Here is an 18,155-nt window from a genome sequence, read left to right on the forward strand (position 1 = left end):
GATCCACACCACCAATTGAGGAGTTCAATGAAGATCCTCGAGCCATTGCGTAACTAGAAGAGTTGAAATAAATGCATAAATTGTTCCCTCTTGTTTGATCTTTTTTTTTCTTTCTCTTTCTCTGCTTTGTTCTGTTTTTGGCAGGAACACCTTTCACCCATCAACCTTCCCGATCGTAGGGATAGATCATCTCAAATCAAAGTCACTATGGATGGGGAAAGTGGTCCGAGGGCGAGAGTGAGTCGAAGCAAGCACCTGGAAGAAATCATCTAATCCATATTATTCTTTTAGTCAGATGCTCAGCCACACTCACCAGTCCGGAACCGAGCTGCCAGCGATGTGGATTATATCTCACCCATGAGAATCCCCGTTGAAAATGGCAGTGGTACCCGGCGATATAGCTCAGTTGGCTCGAGGCGTAGCAATGGCAGCGGAGTACCCAGCTTGGTTCCCCACAGTACTCTCGCGCAACGCACGCAGGGTAAATTCACCTTGGCTGGACCAGACAGAACCCCCCAGCTGCAGTTGGCTCAGGAACCCTTCGTCCAGCCGGGTTATGCGGATCTGAACCCATCCTATGAACAGTCTTCCAACGCCAGACCGGTCTGGTCTTTGGCAAAGCCGCTGCCCCGTGTGGTGCGATCGAGCATGGTGCCTACCAAAGATGAGCTCTTGCAGAACTTAGCAAAAGCTCAGAATCCCACTGAGTACTCGCAGAGACTTGGTCTTGAGGTCGACCCAAATGATATTGAGCAGGGTCGCATTGATAAGTTTTCCGACCCGCGCAAAATAGCCGCCCAGGTTGAGGATGCTCGTTTGCAGCGTGAAAAAAATCTCATGAATAAGATTATCACGGGTGATGTCACCTCCGCGAGACGGACTTCGCGCATGTCGCGTACCTCCTCGGTCAGGGGAAGACGCCCTTCAGCCTGGGATCCTCCAGATCAACTGTTAATTGTACAGGAGGGACATTCTCCAAACGACGAACCAGAGGAACGACCTGCGTTCGGTGATAATCAGCTAGGGAATCAAGACCTGGGTGCGAGGCTGGACGAACTCTTAGATATTCCTGAACTGGAGAAGGCAGGCTACCCCGAAGACCTGCATCCACTCGTGCAGGAACTGGTCGAGGATGAAGTGCATAACAACCACACCACCTGGTCGGTCATTCGTACACACCACCGTGAAGCTCTTGCCGAGGCCCTAGGTGTGTTTGTCCAGCTCACTATGGGTTTCTGCGTCGACTTGTCCGTCACCGTCGCTAAACAGGGCAATCCCAACACAACCGCCTGGGCGTGGGGCTTGGCAGCTATGATGGCCATCTACATTTGTGGTGGTGTTTCTGGTGCCCATCTCAATCCCATCGTGACCATGGTGCTGTGGTTCTTCCGTGGTTTCCCCAAACGCAAGATGTCCGAGTACTTAACCGCTCAGTTCCTGGGCGCCTTTTGTGCGGCTCTTGTTGCGTATGGAATCTACTACGAAGCCATTCAGAACTACCTCTATCTCAATCCGGATACCGGTATTATTAACAGCTTCGTGACAAATCCGCGTGAGGTGTGGGTAGGTTCTACCACGGCGTTCTTCAATGAGTTTATCGGTACGGCCTTTTTGATCGTCACAATTCTGGCTCTTGGTGATGACCAGAATGCTCCACCCGGTGCTGGTATGAACTCGCTGATTGTTGGGCTGGTCATTACTTGTCTGAGCATGTGCTTTGCCCATCAGACCGGAGCGGCATTCAACCCAAGTCGTGACTTTGGTCCTCGGCTTGCGCTTCTCGCTATCGGCTACCCTAGCACTCTGTTCACTGATCCTTACTGGTTCTATGGGCCTTGGGCTGGGGCTCTGAGTGGTGGGTTTGTGGGTGCTTTCCTCTATGACTTTTTTATCTTCACTGGTGGTGAATCCCCCGTTAACTACCCACTTGAGCGCACCCAGCGCGCCATAACCAAGAGTGGGATGAGATGGAAGCGCCGACTGCAATTGAAGTAAGAGGTTCCACAGTCAAGTGTTGAACATTGTGTTTCCCTTTGATGTTTGAGGGTGATTGGTTCTTTTTATGTCCCTTTGCATTTTATACCTCGGTATCTTAGGACATGTCCGGCTGAAGAGGCTAAATATATCAAGTATACCCAAAGCCTATAACAGGATATTTTCCATATTTTATGCCCAAAGAAGATCATAGTAGATTTCCTGCATATGCAAGTATCCAAAAAGGCCTAGCACATAAGAAACAGGTAATACAGGACATAAACTCCAGTTAAAGAATAGGCAGATTGGGCATGAATGCCGAAAAAAAGGAATATGTTTCAAAACACTTTCTTTTCTTTTTCCTTTCTAGCTGCATGTCAAATGTACCTACAATGTACATAATCCCCGCATGCAAGATAGAGAGTCTTGGCCCACGCTAAAGACACCGTCATCGCTTCACCGTTTTTTCTCTCTTTCCCCCCAACTTTGGAAGAAATTTCACTATAAGTGGGATTCATTTTCAACCGTTAATTGTTGATTGATTGTGGGTACATTTACACCTAAACGCCTTCTTTCTGCACGCTCCCATATCGTGCGGGTCGCGCGATCAATCCTGCAGCTCTAGCCCGTTTCGATTTCCATCTTGTGCATTTCACTATTCCACCGCCATTCTGTTCTCTTCTTTCTTCATATCTTCTACCTTACTCTAGTTGCTGTCCAACACATTTTTGGACATGGATTACCGACGACTACAACACTCATACCCGCCACGGCCCTCGCCTTTGGGGGCCTCGCAAGAACCTCGCGATCCACGACAGTTTGCTGTGCCTTTTACCGAGTCTCAACCGGAGACCGACAAGCCTCGCCCGTACCCTTCTCCCTCTTCGAATAACACGCCCTCTCCGTCACAACTCTATCAGTCAACCACTTCGCGGAATACATCTCGTGGGGATCCTTCCAGCGCATACTTCCCGAGGAATGGGCCAACACAAGCACACCGTCGGCATGGGAGTCTTGAGACAAGGAATCATGAACAAACACATCGCAGGAATAATTCACAACCGCAGGTTGTTCGATATCGTGAAGGTAGGCAATATCTCTAGTTTTGTGTTTACTTTCCCTCCAGAAGGTTCCCCCCCCAGATTGGGGATTCTAAGGATCGGACTTGTGCCGTGACCTCCACTTTTGTTACAGTCCCCTTTCTGAGAATGGGCGACCGGAGGAATGGAGTTTTTATAGTCATCGAATTCAACTCAAAACCACGCGACACATCAAATCCCATTCAAACCCTTTTCCCTCTCCTCAAACACACTGCCCCTGATGGATTTTCCCCGGTGGCGCAGATCGACTGGACGACAGCTCGGGAGCGCTAGTCCAGGTCAGGTCTAGCGTGTTCAGAGGAGCCCCTGCCTGTTTGGGACTAGCGTGGGAGCTTCCGGAGTCACGGGTTCTCCTCGATCTGGCCCTTGCTTTCCCTTTTTGAACTGTTGCTCACTCGTTCACAGGGGTCTTAGGTGCTTCCGTTATGAATCATACGCCATCACAACACGAAACAACGCGTCGTAATTCCCAGGGCAGTAGTGGGAGTCCTGGATTTCCTGGTGAGCACCCGACCTGGGCCCGAGAACCCCGTGCAACCGTCCTCTGTCGCGATACATTTTGATTTCGTCACTCATCCGGCACATGCGCGGTCATCTTGGAATCCCCTTGTATCAACCAACATTTGCTAACGCCAACCCGTCTGGTAGGTCCGAACGAACAGTCCGCACCACCGGCATTTGGAAATCGCCAAATGCCGCCCCCATCTCCTCCACATTCATATTCCTCGCGACCACAACCAACCCACGCGCCTGGGGGATCTTTGATGTCGCGCGATGTACCTAAGGGTCAGGCGCACCGACCGGGCAGCAGCATGTCGATTTCCGCGATGTTAGGCTCGGACCCGGATCGACCTGCGCGAGAATCTACACGAGAATCTGCGCCGTTCTTTTCGCGACCACCTGCATCGTCAATATTCGGTAATGCACCATCTTCCGCTGCCATGTCCCCACCCACTGCCCCGGCAAGGCCCTCCCCGCTCGATAACTCTTTCTTCCGTCGTTCACATACACCGGAGAAGCCATTCTCCAAGCCTCAAGGCGCCCGTACATACCGGTCTGGGTCTGGTGGAGGTTCCAGTCTGGGTGGAGAGCAGTCAGTATTCGGAGGGTTGACGCGCTCGTCGCTCTCACAATATCCCGAGAAGCCACACTCGACCCATCCTTCGCCTCGAATGTCCACAGCAGAGCCACCGTACAACGAACCTCGTCGCATGAGTCTTAGCGGTCCGATCGCTCGGCCCAGTAGCCAGCCACCCCATGCTGACGCGTCCACACGACCCCCCGGCTACAGTCCGATCTCCCAGCCGGGAGGGGTCGCGGATCGCCCCTTCGAGTCCGGCCCTCGGCCTGCATCTGGGTCATACGGAAGTCATGATCCACAACATGGTCGGTTTGCCAACATGTTTGGCGAGCGGCGCTCGGAGGATACTGCACCACGGGAGCGAGAACGAGCTCCAGCTCATGGATCCGATGCCAAGCTGACCCAGCCTGGATCATATCGGTATGGCTCCCACTACGGTGAACGTGACCCGCTCGATCGTCACCAGAGCGGCTCTACATGGGACCATGGTCGCTCCCACCCTCCATCGCCGGAAAGTAAGCGCTTCCCTGCACCGGAGCATGGGTCGGGTTTCGGGTTTGGGGCCATTCAAAGCTACACTAAATCACTGGGGTCACAACCGGGTGGGAATAGACTATCACAGATCCCGATCACTATTCAGTCTCGAAATAGTCAACCAACTCCTCCGCCGTCTCATGATCCATATCTCAGACACCAAGGGCCTCCACGGATAAGCTCAACCCCTGCTATCTCCGCGTCGACAGCTGCCGCATCCTCGGGTCTAGCAGCCCTAGCTGATGAGGGACGACGTAAAGGAAGCGAGGAGCTGCTCCATCATCGCAGCCTGCTGGCCGTTGGTGCTGATGGGAAACGCGGTGGCCGTGCATCGCCTCTTCCCCAAGCTGTACAAGGCGCTCAAGCTCCATACATCGGTCCCGCTGGAGAGCCAGCGATCAAGAATGAACTGGGGCGAGTATTCTCCGGTATTGGCAGCGGCGTTGGTGGTGTCACCGCGGCTACTGGTGGCAGCGGACCATCGACGCCATTAGGCTCTAGTCCTTTCAAGCGCGATAGCCTCACCGGTCGCTCGAATGGAGATGGGATAGATGAGGCGTCTAAGCTTGCTCGGCCATCCTCTGCAGCTGGCAGACGGTCGAGAAAGTCGCGCGATGAGGAGCAGATGGAACTTGAGGCTAATGATGCCCGAGGAATACTATCAGCACGTAACGCCCGTCGCTCTCGGCATTCCCATCACCATCACCATCAGTATGTCCTACCCAATCAGATACATTTCATGTCATTCCTATGCTAACATTCCTCTAGCCACCACCATCATCGCCACAAGGCAGACGAAGAGGCAGCTACCCTGAGCTCCCTCCAACGTCCTACCTTCTTCCATCGAACATCTCCAGCGGATCCTTCTGCCGCACACCATCACCACCCGCATCACCATCACCATCATCACCATGTTCCTCGACCAGCCGCCATTCCGGCTGCATCGCCTATCCGTGAGCCCCGTACTACTGTGAACCTGGAGCCGTTGCTTTCTAGTGTAGCCCATCTTCCTCGGCACCACCTTGGCTCAACGCTCTACACGCCTCGCATCGGCACCCCTACTGCCAAGTCCTCTTTGGATAGCTCCAAGTTTGGATATACAACAACCCCCCAGCCTCTTCCCCGCTTCGAACAGCGAGAGAACTGCACATTTACCGTCCGAGTCCCCCGTTTCCGAATCAACCAATCTCACCGCGAGGAAATTTGCGCCCGGCGCGCCCTCTGGGGCACCGGTGTTTATACAGACGATTCAGACCCTGTCGCCGCTGCCATCCACTCCGGCTTCATTCGCGGTGCGTGGGGCGACGACGTGGACGAGTCAATGCTCGATCTCGAGATTAAAGATACCTACCATCACGCACCTCCGCCCGAAGCCACTCCCGACGGTGCCTCTCCAACCAAGGGTCCACGCCTTCCGCCGATCCCCCCAACCGACAAGGACTTGCACATCACTCTGCTCGTTCTTCCCCGCGTGGCCCAGTATGACAGTACTCTCCTGTTCGGGCTGAAGTCCCGCAAATGGGACGGTCGTCACGACGGCATGAGCTTCAAGGTGCATGCCGTGGACTGGGTGGACGAGGGCGTTGCGCGCGGTGAAGAGCGCAGTGGCGAGGCCCGTCGCAAACGTCTCCGTACGCTTATGCAGACCGGTCGCATCTGTACCGGGCCTGCCATGGCCAAATTGGATGAGCTACGTCGCAGCGGGGTGCAGGTACCTCGAGCGATTGATGGTCAGGATCAACCGGCAGCCGTGCAGCCAGTCTCGTAATGGCCCGGGCTTGGGCTACGTTGTACCAAGTATTCCAGATGCCTATATGACTTTTGATTTGTTTTTCTTTCCTTTTCCCCGTGTGCCCTAGTCGGTGTACATGATGTTGGTTGGCTTTTTTTTTTCTTGTGATTCTTCGTATTGATTTATTTTGGCCGGGTCAACGGGATCGGATGAAAGGGAGATTTGATTTATTTTTATTTTTTCCCATCTATACATAATCTCATATTTTCTATTTTACTGAAACTGTCCATGTATAACATACTACTCCGTGTATCGTACTCCATACGGAGTCTACGCTAGAAGCTCTCCCCGCATCAGTGATCGGCCGGAGAACCGGAGTATTGAAGTCTATAGGGGTTTTTTGTATACTTTGTATATTGTGTATAATCTGTATATGTTTCATCCCTTTTCAGATAAAATCATATATAGTGACATTCTAATATTCACAGGTGATATCCACGTCTCCCTCGTGACTGTGAAGATCAACTGGGAAATGGACCGAGGCTCATCCCGAGGTGGGTATTGGTATTTTCCGTATTATATACTTTTCTTATAAGCCGAGTTCAGATATAGTCAACACACAACCCATTACATATGTAAAAAGAAGACAATAAAACATACTATATAAAAGGCACAAAAAATAGTTGCCTAAGATACCTTCAAACTCCAACTCAATTTCTCGTCTTCTCACTATTTTTTTATAAAAACAACTTGAACGGGACTGAGTGAAATACATACACCGAGACCCATCCGTACCGGTTTTACCGGCTTCCCCGCCAGCCGAGGTCGGTATCTTCCCCAAAGTGTCTTCTTATTCTCCCCAGCTTCACGTTCATTTTCTCCTTAAACCAAACAACCTTTCATATAACCAAAGGGATGTTCACTGCTTCTGCCCGAAGCCGTCTCTCCACCCTACCAAGGCAACGCCTTCCCTCAAACCCTCTCCTCGCCCGCTCCGTAAGTTCTTTTGTCACGAATGCTGCGAGTTTCTGTGAAATCCCCTTGAATCAATCCATTGACTCGAATACAGACTCTCACAATGGCCCCCCGACGAACGGCATCTTCCGTCCCAGAGGGTGAGTAACACATGCGCCCGGCGCAACGCGGGCTATCCCTCGCCCCATCCATACCGAAACTAGAATCAGACACGCTGACAAAAGAATAGGGTACAAGGAGGACCTCTCCAAGGGCAAGATGCTTCGTTTCGAAGAATCTCTCCCCAGACTTCCCGTTCCCTCCCTAGAAGAGACCAGCCGTCGGTACCTCAAGTCCGTTCACGCTGTCGTCTCCGAGTCCGAGTATGAGCGCACCAAGAACGCTGTGGCGGAATTCGTCCGTCCCGGTGGTCAGGGTGAGTCTCTGCAGAAGCGTCTCTTGGCTCGCGCCGCCGACCCTAAGATCAAGAACTGGCTCTCCGAGTGGTGGAACCAGGCCGCCTACCTCGGCTACCGCGACCCCGTCATCCCTTACGTCTCCTACTTCTACTCCTACCGGGACGACCGCGAGCGTCGCAACCCCGCCAAGCGCGCCGCTGCCATCACCACTGCTGCGCTAGAGTTCAAGGCCAAGGTCGATGATGGCTCTTTGGAGCCCGAGTACCTCCGCAAGGAGCCTCAGGCCATGAGCTCCTACCAGTACATGTTCAACTGCTGCCGTATCCCCGCCGAGGGTGCGGATTTCCCTCGCAAGTATGCCGCCGCTGAGAACCAGCACATCGTGGTGGTGCGCAAGAACCAGTTCTTCAAGGTCCCCCTCGTCGTGGACGGTCAGCAGCTCAATGTCTCTGAGTTGGAGAAGCAGTTCGAGCGCATCTACGAGACCGCACAGCCCGCACCCCCCGTTGGTGTGCTGACTGTTGCGGACCGTGATCACTGGACTGCTGCTCGCAAGACCCTCGTTTCTCTTGACCCTGCCAATGAGCTGGCCTTGCAGGAGATTGAGTCCGCTGGCTTCGTGCTCTGCTTGGACGATGCCCGCCCGGTCACTCTGGCTGAGCGCTGCTCCCAGTACTGGCACGGTGATGGCTCCAACCGCTGGTTCGACAAGCCTCTGCAGTTCATTGTCAACGACAACGGTACCGCTGGTTTCACTGGTGAGCACAGCATGATGGACGGCACTCCCACCCACCGCCTGAACGACTATATCAACAACGTCATCTTCAACAAGAAAATCGACCTCTCCCCCCAGACTGTGCGCTCGCAGCTCGCCGATCCCAAGCCCATCAACTTCAAGCTGAACGACGCCGCCAATGAGGCCATCGACGTCGCAGCCCAGTACCACCGCAAGCAGATCGGCTCCCACGAGCTAGTCGTCCAGGCCTACCAGGGCTACGGCAAGGGTCTGATTAAGAAGTTCAAGTGCAGCCCCGACGCCTTCGTCCAGATGACCATCCAGTTGGCCTACTTCAAGATGTACGGCAAGAACCGTCCCACCTACGAGTCCGCCTCCACCCGCAAGTACGCCGAAGGCCGCACAGAGACAACCCGCACCGTCTCCGACGAAAGCGTCGCCTTCTGCAAGGCTCATGAGGACCACACCACCTCCCGCGAGGATACCGTCAAGCTCTTCCGCGCTGCCCTTGCCCAGCACACCAAGTACACCCAGGAGGCTAGCTCCGGCCACGGTGTTGACCGTCACCTGTTCGGTCTGAAGAAGCTTCTCCAGCCCGGCGAGAAGCTCCCCGAGCTCTACCAGGATCCCGCATACACCTACTCTTCCTCTTGGTACCTCTCCACCTCCCAGCTGAGCTCCGAGTACTTCAACGGATACGGATGGAGTCAGGTTATTGACGATGGTTTCGGAATTGCATACATGATCAACGAGAACAGGTAAGCACCAGTACCCCTTTTTTTCATTACATATTACTAACCCTTTCCAGTCTCAACTTCAACATCGTCTGCAAGCGTCTCGGTGCTGAGCGCATGAGCCACTTCCTCAATGAGGCTGCCACTGAGCTTCGTGACCTCCTCATGCCCGACCTGGCTGCCCAGGCCGAGAAGCCGAAGCTGTAGATGTGTCTTGCATATACCCGGTTTTTTGTTACTTTTGGTGCTTTTGGATTTTTGTTTCCTTCAGCGCCTGATAGATGAATATATTGTTTTGGACTTGGAATGTCTTGTATCTATACTTCCTTGTTATTGTACACATGATTTGTCTCTAGTTTTACTTCTAGAATTGGTTCGAAGAACGTGTCTATTCATAGTTCCTGTATACATTTTCTATTCCAGAGCGCAACACATAGAACCATAGAACCTTCAGTCCGATCGCTGCATGCAAAAGGATGACTCGCGCTCCATCGTACGAGCTATTGTGTCTCTTGAAGTACCCACCACATTTCGTGACCGTGTTGGCAGAACAAAAATATCTAAGATGTCAAGTCAGCAATTTCCTTGCATATGCTTTGACAAATTCTCACCCTTTCTTTTGCTGATGTTCTTGGTGGCACTTGAGCATCCATATCACCTCGATTCCTATTTGCATGCGCACCTTTTTCGCTCTTGCTGGGAGGATAGATGCCTTCACCTCGACGGTGGGTTTTGAGCGGATGGTTTTGAGCACTTCAGCTGACCGTCATGAGCAGCGACAATTGAAGCCTTGCCTAGAGTTGCCTTTGACTGGGACTATCGCTGGACGATTCCGAGTCGAGATTCCCTCTTAGGCACAAAGAGTGTTGATGAAGAATGAAAGTTGATTCAATCGATTTCTCGTTGATCTGTTCACTCGTTTGAGGTTCAGCAGCTGATTCGTCTGGGTCGCTTTTTACGGTTTTCCCGCATGTCTTCTTCTTGTAGCGTGTCCGACGCGTGTGTAGCGACTGGTGTTCGAAGGAGTATCGTCAGGCTCATTCGGTCTCCCCGAATTGTGAATTGGAGGCTGCCAATGGATGAAAATGGACCAATTCAACACGCAATCCCAACTCTTCTAGTTCCACCATCTTCTCTGATGTCGCAGTAGGAACTGGCATTCCAGGCTCTGCGCTTGGACTTTTGTGGCGAGTTTGAGTATTTGGGCGAAGAGGGAATGGAGGGAGAGGCGATGTTTCCTTTCAAAAGGTTAGGGTTATAGGAAGGCAGGACCTCTATTAAGGACAAAAGCAATATCAAATAGTCTTTTTACAACATGGATGTCTTTTGAGATATGTCTCCCCCTTTTCGGTTTTATAGGTAGACGGTAGAAAAAGGAAAGAAAAGCATACTTTATATAAGAAACTTTTCTATGCACAACCTTTGATAGTCGGACCATTCTGTAAGACTTATTGGTGGTCTGTTTGTAGAATCCATATAACACTGCAATCCGGTGATATATGAAAGGTTATCAGGCTTTGCTCATACTTCGTGTTTCGTAGTTCCTCCCTTTGTACCCTCATTGCATCTGGGATTTGCTCTATTATAGTAAATTTAGAGCCGCTGGAAAGAACTCGCTGTAGGTGTTCCCCGTAACTAGCCTGGTCCTGTCCCACCTCGAGCATTTAGTCCTTGAGATCCCCACTCATGTCACGACAACTAGGAAATGATGTGGAAGAAAGTAAGGGGTCACTGGATCGGACGTCGCACCGATATCTATATCCAAGTGATGAAAATCGATCCTAAGATGCTCAATCTTCTCATAAGTGAGGACTTGGCCCTCCAAGTTCCAAAGGGAATCACGAATCTCTTCTAGATCACGATAGCGACTTTCGAGCTGAAGGTACGAAGGGGCCATTTTGTACGCAGTGGTTGATCAAAGGGTGTAACAAGGGAGATCGATGCTAGATGGAAGTAGGGGTTTGAAGGGAGGATATTCCCATGCGTATGTTGTATATCCTCATCATACTTTATCCAAATAGACTTAGTAGTTCACAGAGGTTCAGCTTCTTAAGTATCTAGTTATCAGGCAGTGAATGAAGTCAACATGTATTGTCATGGATTTCTACATTGATTTCGGGGTTTCCATATCGAGACCCTGACACTTCCAATGGGAAGTTTTGCTAGTAACAGCACATCCTGCATAAGGTAAATCAAACTACAACTTTGAAAAACGCAATCATATTGCGTATTCCAAACAAATGCAAACACCGTTCTCGAAAGATGGGATATCGGAATTCATAAGACTCGATGACCACGAAAATCTAGACGCCAAGATCGCAAAATCACGCAACGTCCGTTGCTGAAGGGTTGAGGGGTTTTCTGTGGTCATTCTCCAGGTATTGCATCGTCGAGTATTGAACAAGGGATCCGGGATATTATCGTCTGTATCATATTCTGTGGGGGTCATGGGGGTCATTTCAACGGGCCGAGACTCGTGCTGAATGTGTTTTCAGTCTTTGCCGTCTCGGGTTGAACTCACGGCAGGCGGGTCCGCAGTCGCGGTCCCCGCTTGCCCGGAGGCACTGCCCGAAGTAGTTGTTGCAGAGGACGCGCTCTGGGAAGTCGTCAAGCCGCTAATTTGTCTCTCTGTGGAGGAAATTAGTATACGCGCTTAAATCGAGATCCACTCTCGGGGTGGGGTTACTCGGTAGAAATAGGCTAAAAACGCTAACCCAGGGATTTTCTTACCTAGTTCCCGAATCCGCTGCCGCAGGAGCACGTTCTCTCGGCTTAGCGAGCTCGCTTCGGCTTGGTAAAATGCACTCTCGTCCCGGCTGCCGCGCCGAGAGGGACTATCCCGCAACCCCGGGAATGGCTCCACGCCCTCCGCTCCACGCGAGTCTAGCGGCCGCAGGTTCGGTGACGTTGCTTGACTTGAAGGTCGTGAGTTTCGGCGGTTTGAAAATGAAGATGAGATTGATAATCTGTTCCCGGCTGGGGCTGGTGCCGGGACGGGGGGAAGAAAGTCGACCGTTCAGAGGCCGGGGTTGTATCGTCGATTGCAGCAGATGATTGCGGGGTCTGTTGCTGCTGGTATTGTTGTAACTGGGCCTGCTGGCTGCGGATCATCTGAAGAAGACGGTTCTACATTCCATCGAGGTTACTTGGTTAGCTTACTACAAGGCTTCCAGAGATAAGGATCAACCCACCACTTGTGCTTCCTGTTCTTGCTCCAACTCTTGGTGTAACTCTCCCAAAGATGGCGCGCGCTGGTGATGGGGATCTGCAGTCGCGAAGATGGGGCTTCCACCATGGCTCGACGGGCTGGCTGTGCGGAATGCATGTCCGATCGAGCTGCGATGGTGGTGGTCTGATGCGGGCAACTCGCTAACTCCTTGACCAGTACCCATCTCGCTAAGGTTCAGATTCATGCCGGCATTAGATCGACGTCGCTCGGATACCGATAGTCGACCTATGCTCGAGCCACGGGAGGGCCGTGGTGAGGCGGTGTTCGGGTTCACGGGCGGCCCAGTTCCAGGAGCGGACATGTTACGTGGAATGGAGGAGGAGGTTGAAGATGAGCGAGATGGAGGAAGGGAATTCAGATCCGGGGGCATCTTCTAATAACTGCGTAGGATGTTGACTAGAAGCTCTAATCTGTGACGTGAGGCATCCCGTGATGATCTGATGACTCATCACTTCTTTTCGCGGGGTCAGCCACGTGATATAAAAGCCGTTTGTAGTGATTCCGGCCTGAGGCTACTGCATATGGAATGCTCTAGCTCACATCGAGTCTTACACCCCGAACATGTACAACATACGACTCAAGATTATTTCTCTCGGGGCTTATAGGATTCTTCCGGAACATGGGCCAGGCTAGACGGACTTAGGTCGAACCACAGCAAATCACATCTTGGCCCCTGGTTGCGCGCAGGGTCAGAGGGGACGCCGGTTTCTCCGAGTGGCGCACCAAGTTACAAGTTCCAAGAGTTTATATTATGAACATGTAAACAAATTCCGGGTATAGGATCGCCGCAAAGATCATCCAAGGGTCGCGTGGCACTCCAGATACGATTTTGTCGATCCCAGCGATGTGATTTGCCACAGGAATGTACCAGCGTCCGGGTTCGGGGGACGGGGGACGTGCGATGGGGGGGTTATTTCCGGACGTTTATCCCTTGGAAGCCGTCGATGTGACTCGAGACAAACCTTTGGTGTTTTTACCCCAGTGGGCAATGGCGGTGAACATGTAATCATGGGGAAATGTAACAGGATGGGGAAATGTAACAGTCCGCAAAACCAAAGGGCTAGGTGCTCTGCAAGGGATTCGGTTCATCTAACCGCGTAGTGTGGTTGACAAGTACGTAATTGACAGCCTTCGACACAGCGTTCTGGAACGCATAGTCGGAAGATCGCCGAATAAGTTTTTTTTTTGCCGATAGGATTTGATAATCCGGCATTATAAAGAGAGAAAAAAATACCAAGCAATGCTCGGTCGATCATAAGCCACAGGGTAAGCGTAGTCCGAGCCCTCCCCAATATGACGCCCGAACGCCACGCCCGTAATATAGACCGCCATAGCGATTTCCCCAAGTGCTTAGTCCCCTTTAACCGTACCTGTCCTGGACCTTGACGTCACTTACAACGAAGGCAAGTAATGGGCGACTTGGCAATCTCTTGTTTTAACGGGATCAAGTTTGAGACCCATGGATGTTTTTTTATAAATATTCTTTTTTTTCTCCCCCTTTATCATTTTAGATGTACATAAATTTCCATCGCAGGAGAACCACCTGGGCATGCACGGTCGGCAATATTACTCCTTACTTCGCGGGGCACATGGGGTTTGATATCCCGATCTTGTGGAGTAGAACTTGATGTTGCAATTGAAAACTCGAAACGGACATATCTTTCGGCCCAGTGCGGCAACGGGGAAGTTCCAGACTGGAGATGGGGAGACCGTACATTTCTATGTGGGTCTGACTACCCCAATGCGAGCTTCCTATTCCGGTGTACTTTGGGAACATTGAACCATACTCTTTCTTTTTTTTTTGTATTTTATTTTAGTAGGAGATTAGGATCAAATTTCTTTTATGGATATGTACTAGTATACTGGAGAAAAGAAAGTCTGGAGACTCTGGAGTCTGGAGAGAAAAGTGGGGACCGATTGGGGAATATCGGCATCCCGTTAGGGTAAGTACCAGGGAAATTCAAGTAAAAAAAGAGATGAAAATTAACAGAATATCACTGGCCGATCACAAAAAAACGTGGAAAAGTGACATGCAAAAACACTGTACTGAATTGTACTGGAAATGTACTGGAAATGTACTGACCAGAGGTGAACCCTGGAAACCTTGTCTTTGCTGCATTTGGCTCTTGCCTTTTTTTTTCCTTTTTGTATTTAATTGCTCGATTTTCCTCTTTCCTCTTTCCCTTTCTCTCTCTCTCTATATTGAACTTCTCCATACTACTTGTACCCTCATTTCTTGGGGTTTCTACTTCGATCACTGGTCTTGATACCAGTTTACCCTATACTTCTACATCACAACAATGACGATCAACCCCGAGAAGCCCGGTATCCCTCCACGGGATACCGTGCAAGCTGCAGAAGCTGCCCACGCCCAAGCCGTCGTCAATGCCGCTACTGAAAAGTTGGAGGAAGATGACCAGCTCGAAGAGGCATTGGACTCACCTTCGGCCGAGCTCGAGCTCACTGAGGACATGTGCTACGATCGACTAGGATATTCATTCTCTGAAAAGAAGAAGTGGACCATTATCTCCGTCATCTTCCTCGTCCAAACATCCATGAACTTCAACACATCACTCTATTCAAATGCCGCCACGGGAATCTCAGAGGAATTCGGTGTCTCCATGCAGGCTGCGCGCTGTGGTGCCATGATCTTCTTGGTTCTATATGCTTTCGGTTGTGAACTCTGGGCACCATGGAGTGAGGAGCTGGGTCGTAAGCCCATTCTCCAGGCATCTCTCTTCCTGGTCAACGTCTTTCAACTCCCCGTGGCTCTGGCGCCCAACTTCGCCTCCATCATGGTCGGTCGTGCCCTCGGCGGTCTCTCATCCGCTGGTGGTTCCGTTACCCTAGGAATGATTGCCGATCTGTGGGAACCCGATGCGCAACAATACGCCGTGGCCGCTGTCGTGTTCTCGTCGGTTGGTGGATCTGTCCTTGGTCCAGTGGTTGGTGGCTTCGTCGAAGCTTTCCTGCCATGGAGGTGGAATATCTGGATCCAGTTGATCTTCGGTGGTTTCGTGCAAGTGGCCCACTACCTGTTCGTCCCCGAAACCAGAACTACTGTGATGATGGATCGGATTGCCAAAAATATGCGCAAGACCGGCGAAAACCCCCACATCTACGGTCCTACCGAGGGAGTGTCGTTCCGCCAGCGTTTCCCACCTCGTGAGCTTATGGCGACCTGGATTCGTCCCTTCAAGATGTTCCTGACTGAGCCCATTGTACTGGTGCTTTCTCTGCTCAGTGGTTTCAGTGATGCTCTGATTTTCATGTTCATCCAGTCGCTCTCCCTTGTGTACGGCCAGTGGGGCTTCAACACCTGGCAGAAGGGTCTGGCCTTCATCCCAATCTTGGTTGGCTACTTCATCGCGTGGTTCTCCTTCTTCCCGGTCATCAAACGCAACGTCAAAGAGCGCCTCGACCACCCGGACAGCGAACGGGCACAGTATGAGTCTCGCTTGTGGTGGCTGCTGTATACGGTCCCCTGTCTACCCATTGGTCTGATCGGATTCGCCTGGACCAGTTTGCCCCAGTGCCACTGGATTGGATCCATGATCTTTGCTGCCATCATCGGTATTGCCAATTATGCTATTTACATGGCCACGATCGACTATATGATCTGTGCCTACGGACCATACTCTGCGTCTGCGACCGGTGGCAATGGATGGTCGCGAGACTTCCTTGCTGGTGTTCTCACTATTCCCGCCACGCCGTTCTTCACGAGTAAGTTCATATGCAATATATTCTCGCATTCCTATACTAACGATTTTTGATAGACATCGGTGGCAAGTACCATCTTGAATACGCCTCGACCATTCTCTGTATGTCTATCCCCTATCTTTCTCCATGAGCCATCGGTCTAACGTTTTTATAGTCTGTATCTCCATTCCACTTGTCATTGCAGTCTATATCATTTACTGGAAGGGCCCAGCATTGCGCAAGCGTTCTCCATTTGCCCAGCAGCTCGAGGATGCTCGACACCAAATGCAGGTCGAGAGCCGACGGGGTTCCAAGATTGTTCCAGTATCTCGCCTCAATTCCTATGTGCGCTCCCAGCAAGACCTCCGCATCCGCCCAATCATCGGCAGCCGAGGAAACTCCCGGGTCAATTCTCAGGCGAACTCGCGTGCCAACTCTCGCCGCAACAGCATCAACATCGTCAACGTCCACGTCAACCATTGATCGCTGTTTGTTTTATCTTTTTGCCATGAATACCCAAATCCAGTGGGAGTAGTGATGGGACTGAAATCACTGTCATAGGAATATATGGGCATCTTCATATTTCTTCTCCGAGCATGTTTCCATCCGCATCAATCCTACGCTGTGCGTGGCTGGCTCTAATTCTTGCTCCCGACGCTCGGTGGATATCCCACTCCCGGTCTGTGGCTTTCCGTTGCTATACACTTCAAGTATGATAGGCGCGGGTTCTTAAAACTAATTGTCTTTTGCTTTTCTGTGCTTGCTTTGACTCGAAAGACAAGATTTACGATCTGCGGGGCGTCATGTATGCTATGGGTTCTCGCGAAGCGATACCAGTTATGAATTATACCATTATTATTCGCTGAACGAATTGCTTTCTGGCTATTAGTATGTTAGTATATGCAATGTAGTGAGGATGGTAACATTTGATTTCTCTTGAACCAACGATTTACAATCTCTAAAGGGTAGATATTACTTGGACAATACGAGAACTACGAGTATATCGAGTTTGAATTGGTACATCATTAATACAGTACAATATTAGGCCATCCCGGGCATTCTTGCCAAGAGTCTGGGCCGATCTCTATCCGGTTTCGGCCACGGGAGATAGTCAATGAAGCCGAGAGTCTTTGGTTTGAACAACCCGCTTCTAGTATAGCCGTGAATCGCTATCGGTCCCGACGCTTAGGTCACATCGGGGGGATTGTGGCTTTGTCTCGGCTTCTCGGAAGTAACCCCCGATAACTCGGCACTGCTTGGGGTTAGTGCTGAATGTTAAATGTAGTTTAATATGACTCGATCACTTTCCAAGCTTCTTTCTAAGCTTCTTTCCAAGGTTGTATATTGCATATGTAGATATGGGCTTCCGTCGTGAGCCGGTTACATTCTACAAATGCACATGTAGGTAGTTGGGGATGTATTGAGACAGGTTGGAGCCATTTATGGGTAATGTCATTGTATTTGAGATGGAAATAAGAATACTCGGCAGCTCCCGGGATTTATATGGAGATATCCATCTCCCTTGAAGTGCTTTGTCCCACATTCACCTGACATAAGCATCTCCTTGACACCTGTAGTCCCCTGATCCTTTTTCTGCCTGACTACGCAGAGGGAGAATCAAACATAGTGGATGACATTCTCTAGCTGAAACAAGCTATAAACAATGCCTGTGGCATTGATGGCCTACTGCATTACGTTTGTAACACTTTAGCCATGGAGTAAGCTAGAAGAATATTCTCTGCTTTGCTCTGCATAGTATGTATTGCATATATCAGCTAACATAAATTGACTCGGGCTCCTTCATTAACAATTTTGTGAAGGGAACATCACATTTCATTGTAGCAACATGAATATTCACCGTATAACGCTTAGGAAGATGGCTTCATTCGGAGCAAAGCATACCTATGTATGCACATACATAAGGTGTGTACTTACAAGGGGTAAGGGGCTAAAGGTATTATCG

At 50.9% G+C, this 18,155-nt stretch overlaps 5 protein-coding genes across 5 annotated transcripts; 4 read left to right on the forward strand and 1 right to left on the reverse strand.

Moving 5' to 3' along the window:
- Positions 1 to 207: 207 nt before the first annotated feature.
- N7517_007808 (MIP/aquaporin family protein) lies at positions 208 to 1,995 on the forward strand (the record flags this gene model as incomplete). The annotated part of the gene is made up of 2 exons (XM_056725538.1): positions 208 to 237; positions 292 to 1,995. The coding sequence occupies 2 exons, from the start codon at positions 208 to 210 to the stop codon at positions 1,993 to 1,995; spliced, it is 1,734 nt and encodes a 577-aa protein (XP_056581788.1).
- Positions 1,996 to 2,708: 713 nt separating this feature from the next.
- Positions 2,709 to 6,457, forward strand: N7517_007809 (uncharacterized protein; the record flags this gene model as incomplete). Its single annotated transcript, XM_056725539.1, has 3 exons — positions 2,709 to 3,060; positions 3,723 to 5,400; positions 5,458 to 6,457. The coding sequence occupies 3 exons, from the start codon at positions 2,709 to 2,711 to the stop codon at positions 6,455 to 6,457; spliced, it is 3,030 nt and encodes a 1,009-aa protein (XP_056581789.1).
- Positions 6,458 to 7,336: 879 nt separating this feature from the next.
- Positions 7,337 to 9,471, forward strand: N7517_007810 (carnitine O-acetyltransferase CAT2; the record flags this gene model as incomplete). The annotated part of the gene is made up of 4 exons (XM_056725540.1): positions 7,337 to 7,417; positions 7,491 to 7,536; positions 7,626 to 9,288; positions 9,339 to 9,471. The coding sequence occupies 4 exons, from the start codon at positions 7,337 to 7,339 to the stop codon at positions 9,469 to 9,471; spliced, it is 1,923 nt and encodes a 640-aa protein (XP_056581790.1).
- A 2,284-nt stretch (positions 9,472 to 11,755) lies between these two features.
- Positions 11,756 to 12,863, reverse strand: N7517_007811 (uncharacterized protein; the record flags this gene model as incomplete). The annotated part of the gene is made up of 4 exons (XM_056725541.1): positions 11,756 to 11,892; positions 11,995 to 12,179; positions 12,260 to 12,390; positions 12,456 to 12,863. The coding sequence occupies 4 exons, from the start codon at positions 12,861 to 12,863 to the stop codon at positions 11,756 to 11,758; spliced, it is 861 nt and encodes a 286-aa protein (XP_056581791.1).
- Positions 12,864 to 14,793: 1,930 nt separating this feature from the next.
- On the forward strand, positions 14,794 to 16,675 carry N7517_007812 (uncharacterized protein; the record flags this gene model as incomplete). The annotated part of the gene is made up of 3 exons (XM_056725542.1): positions 14,794 to 16,216; positions 16,270 to 16,314; positions 16,368 to 16,675. 3 exons carry the CDS (start codon positions 14,794 to 14,796, stop codon positions 16,673 to 16,675), a joined length of 1,776 nt encoding a protein of 591 aa, XP_056581792.1.
- Positions 16,676 to 18,155: the final 1,480 nt, after the last annotated feature.

This window comes from Penicillium concentricum (genome assembly GCF_028827145.1).
Source record: "Penicillium concentricum strain IBT 3081 chromosome Unknown utg000002l_segment0_segment0, whole genome shotgun sequence".
NCBI lineage: Eukaryota > Fungi > Ascomycota > Eurotiomycetes > Eurotiales > Aspergillaceae > Penicillium > Penicillium concentricum.